The 4,940-nt window shown below is 37.2% G+C and overlaps 1 protein-coding gene across 1 annotated transcript in view; it reads left to right on the forward strand.

Moving 5' to 3' along the window:
- TJP1 (tight junction protein 1) overlaps nucleotides 1–4,940 on the forward strand; it is a 331,960-nt gene that overhangs the window by 290,733 nt on the left and 36,287 nt on the right. The window contains exon 15 of the mRNA XM_018560498.1: nucleotides 4,477–4,696. Coding sequence (XP_018416000.1) covers nucleotides 4,477–4,696 — 220 coding nt within the window. The remainder of the gene's footprint in view (nucleotides 1–4,476; nucleotides 4,697–4,940) is intronic.

Consider the following 4,940-nt stretch of genomic DNA (forward strand, 5'->3'; position numbering starts at 1 on the left):
CCCTCCCCCTTCTATAAATATTCACTTCCTAGATTTCTTGTTTACCCACTTCAATACGGACGAAAAGTATAAGAAATAAAAAACAGAGTGTTTGACATGTATTTCTGGAGCCCCGTTTAAAAGTTATTATATATACAATGCCTATAATCAGGCTGCAGATCACAGGCAAAATGCAGAGCCAATCGCAACATAGCCAATGTGAACCCTTCTCTTTATTTTTTTTTAATGTTAACCCTTTTTTTTTTTTTTTTTTAGATATTTTGGGTCTTTTTTTTTTCCTTTTACATAGCAACAAATTAAAAAACACATTTTGGTTATTAAATACCACCAAAAGAAAGCTCCAAGTCCCAAACAATTATATAAAATTAACTTGGGTACAGTATTGTATTACGGAGTAATTGTCAATAAAGCTATTACATCGATGAAAAATGGCATGGTTATGAAGGGCTATACATATAGGTTAGTACTCAAATGGTTAATGCTAGCAATCTTGTTGACTTTTTTCCCACAATGCTGGATTTCCTGCCTGTGTTCCTGCTGATTTTACAGGAACATGGGTAGTAAATGTATGCTCATGATGTGATCCCCTTCCTATAATCTTCTCTGGTTACTTCTTTTTACCTGGATGTTGGTGCAAAATAGCTACTTTGTGTACTTATAGTCAAGACTGATGACTTTCTGTTGGTGGGAGCAAAAGTTTTTGCTTGTTGACATAATCATTCTTTAGTTTTCCTTGAGGAATACTGTATAAGCAGCAAAGAGTGTAACACATTTCTATGTACGGTTGTCTGTTCATGACGGTTGATGAATTTAAGTACAAAATTATTTCATAAGAGTGTAAGAAGTTGTATTATCTTTATCCATGTCTATAAACCCCCTTTTATTGAATGCCTAACATTTTTAGGGCGGCAACTAATGATTATTTTCATAATCGATTAGTTGGCCGATTTTTTTATTTTTTTTCGATTAATTGGATAAAAAAAAAAAATATCATCCTTAATTTAAAATAAAATACACCAATGCAGTGTTACAAACATAAAGTTTACTTCAGAATAAAACTGCATGCACAATTTATTTGCAATCGCTTTGCACTGGAAAGCACAGCATTGCGGTACCGTGCATTCCAGTGCAGGCGATCACACTGTGGGTGGGAGGCATGTTTGGGGTGCCATCGAAATGAATGGCACTGCAACGCACCTCACGCAGCAGAATTTGTCAGGACAAAACCGAAAACGTCTTTTTTTTTTTTCCTCTCTCCTTTTTTATAATTGTATTTTAAAAAAAAAAAACGTTTTATTGTATTGTAAGCACATGGCGGTTGAATAGCTTGAGCCAGGGAATGACAGCTGCCAGTGGCAAGATTCCTAAGGCGGCAGCTGAATGTAAATACAGTAGGTAGTGGTATGGTGTAATAGCCAGTCTGCTATTGGCCATTTCAAATTGCAATAGCAGGCTGGCTATTGTACCCACACACTGCTTGCTGTGCCCTCCTCCCAGGGTGGAGAAGAGAGCTAGTTGGTTGCAGCCCTAAACATTTTAATTGCCCTTTAAAATGCATATTGTGTTCCTTTTAGGTAAACAATGTGGACTTCACGAACATTATCCGCGAGGAAGCTGTCCTTTTCCTGCTTGACCTACCAAAAGGAGAAGAAGTCACAATTCTGGCGCAAAAGAAGAAAGATGGTTGGTGTTGGCAAAATACATGGGTATTAGTTTTCCAAAATACAAGTCTTGTATCAGACTGCATATGAATATAGGGTATGCAGTTTGTGACTGACAGATCTGACCCAGTACTAAACCTGCATAATATACAACAACAGACCCTGCAGCAGAATAAACTGAAAGTATAACAAAAATAAAAAATATATACAATGACAGAGCTGTCAGGTTATTTAATGGTTCAAAGTAGTTAAATTGCCATTGTAATACCCAATAAATTATGAGGACCACTCTGTGTCCCATACAATTGGAGACTATCGTAAACGCACAACAATAGTCTAAAACATTGCATAATGTGTACACGGTAAAAAATGCATGTATAGAACCAAAGGAACCCCCTGCCTAAACCCACAAGGACCGCTGTCCTCAAATGGGTCCCAAGTCCTGAACAGATATCACAGTGAAGTTCAAACACATTTCCCCACTGGAAAGGAGGCATAAGGAGAGATATAAACATAACATTTATTAGCAAATAATACTGCTGTAACTCTCTAGCAGTGAAGAGGTAATCCAAGCATTTCGGTATATATGTGCGCACCAACAGAGTGTTCTGCAAAACTGGTACTGTCATCAAGCTCAGAAGTGGCAAAATTCCTAAAAAGGAACTTCACTGTCTCGCTGGGTAAGCATCAGCCTCTCTGATGGATCACACTGAGCTCCTAAATCCTGTGGAACAACGTGTAGAATAAATAGCACTGTAGCTGATCATACAAAGTGCTTGCATTCCTCAATGTATACACTTTAGAGCAGTGTTGTAAAGCTGTATTCAGCTGTATCGTTGTCTTGGGTTCCACAAATAGCATACAGGCATCCCTTCACTCTCTGTGATGCATCCTCAACAGAAGTGTAGTTACAATACAGGTGAAACTCGAATAATTAGAATATTGTGCAAAGTTAATTTATTTCCCTAATGCAACTTAAAAGGTGAAACTAATATATGAGATAGACTCATTACATGCAAAGCAAGATAATTCAAGCCGTGATTTGTCATAATTGTGATGATTGTGGCTTACAGCTCATGAAAACCCCAAGAACCCCAAATCCACAACCTCAAAAAAGTAGATTATTACATGCAATCAATAAAACAAGGATTGTACATAGAACAATATCGGACCTCTGAAAAGTACAAGCATGCATATGTACTCAGTACTTGGTTTGGGCCCCTTTTGCAGCACTTACTGCAATTAGTTTTGCACGATATTCTAATTATTCGAGTTTCACCTGTATGTGCATCTTCTTACTTGAGGAAAGACTTCCCTGTAAGTTTAAGCAGGAGTCTTCTTTGTTTCTATACTGTTTTCCCATTACAGGATGGTCCAGACTGTTATGCTTGTATTATAGTCCCCAAATAAAGCAAGGGCACTTACAGGGTTATGCCCAAAAGGGTGAAGAGTTTGGATAAGACAGGACTTTCCAGTTTGGCTATGTTGTCCCAGATTGTTCACTTCTGTCTTCAACCTTTTGTGAATAGCCCTGATAGAGAAAGTACACTATAAGGAACACTATCACCATGGTATTGTAAGTATTTTGTACCAAAATAATTTTTGGGGGGCACAGCAGTGTAAATGTATGTGTGTGTGTGTATATATATATATATAATTATTTTAGGTTTATATACGCTGCTATAGGGTCTGTTGTAGTCCACCATGTAGGTTTAGTGTTTTAGAAGTATGACTGTCAAATATCCAGAATGTGTTCCATGTTAACTAGTAGACTGTAGGTACTACATCATAATAAATTATGATTTCAGTCTAAATATCTGTTATCAGAAGACAGAAAAAAAAAATCTCGGTGTCTACAAAGGTTTTTAAAATATTCTAATCACTAATGTATCACATAGCTATGTAATATTCTTGTACTCAGGGGAGTGAAAGGGAACCTATACATTGCTCAGACTAGGAAAAAAAATACTGGCACACTGCACCATAAGGTACCTACTTACCTTTATTGTGCAAATCTGACACTCCAATTTAATGTCCGAACCTCTTGAAAATGTAATGCTACTATTGACTTTCTGAAATGGATTGTTTGCATAGAGCACAGAATTGTGCTTCTCCTACCCTGACATGACAGTGCTGAGGTCTGCTGGTTGGCTGGTCAGATCGTCTTCCCTGAAAAAGATGTCCATATCTGGGATGGTAAAAAGATGGCACCTTTATTAATTTGCTTAGTCTTAGCTCAGTGCAAGGTTTTAATTCTTGTGAATTTTCATGGTTTCTGTATTTCATCATTCATTTATGCTTAAGGTGAAACCTCTGTCTACCAGTACTACTTGAACCTAAAAGAAGGGGGTAGACCATGGAAAGCTTGTTCTATAAAATGAACTCCGGGTATACATGTTTCTATTTTTTTTTCCGTTCAATCCGCGGGCTGAACAGAAAAAATAGAACAGATTGCTTCAACACTTATGATGAATCCCTCGCTGTTTCTTTTGTATATTGACTGTGGCCGACAGACGCTGTCAGAATACCTGAACGGAGCTAACAGCTGATTGGCTGCTGGCTCCATTAGACAGAATGTTTTCCAACTGGCTCCTTCGAGTAGCTGATCAAGCCCAGCGTAAGGGTGCCAACAGTGGCACCCACGCAGTGAATTTCTGAAGAGTATATTCCCGGCTTTAGCTCAAACAATAAAAGTATCACGGACAGTGCTGAATTCTGTTGTTCTCACTTAATTACAAACCTGGAAAATTACAAACCTGCTTCTCAGCCTATTACTGATGAATTTTCATTCCCTTTTTACTTTTGCTTCTTCCAGTTTATCGTCGCATTGTCGAGTCAGATGTTGGGGATTCCTTCTATATCCGAACACATTTTGAGTATGAAAAAGAATCTCCTTATGGACTGAGTTTTAACAAAGGAGAGGTATTCCGAGTGGTGGATACTCTGTACAACGGGAAATTAGGATCATGGCTGGCTATTAGAATTGGGAGGAACCATAAGGAAGTAGAAAGGGGGATTATTCCAAATAAGAACAGGTAAGAGAAAATTGCTAAAAGATTTTATTGCCATTTACTAGACTATCTTACAATCATGCTAAACGAAAGCAACTGTTATAATTATCAAATATCTCATGTTAGTAAATTATACAAAAACACTAAAAAGAATACACTGTGCTTCATTTCAAGTAAAAAAATAAAAATGTATGGCAAGTATCAAAATGATATAGACTTCTCAATCTCACAAATACAAAATCTCTATCCTTTTAAAAAAATCACTTAA

The sequence above is a fragment of the Nanorana parkeri genome, unplaced genomic scaffold (assembly GCF_000935625.1).
Source record: "Nanorana parkeri isolate BGI_ZX_2015 unplaced genomic scaffold, ASM93562v1 scaffold459, whole genome shotgun sequence".
Taxonomy (NCBI): Eukaryota; Metazoa; Chordata; class Amphibia; order Anura; family Dicroglossidae; genus Nanorana; species Nanorana parkeri.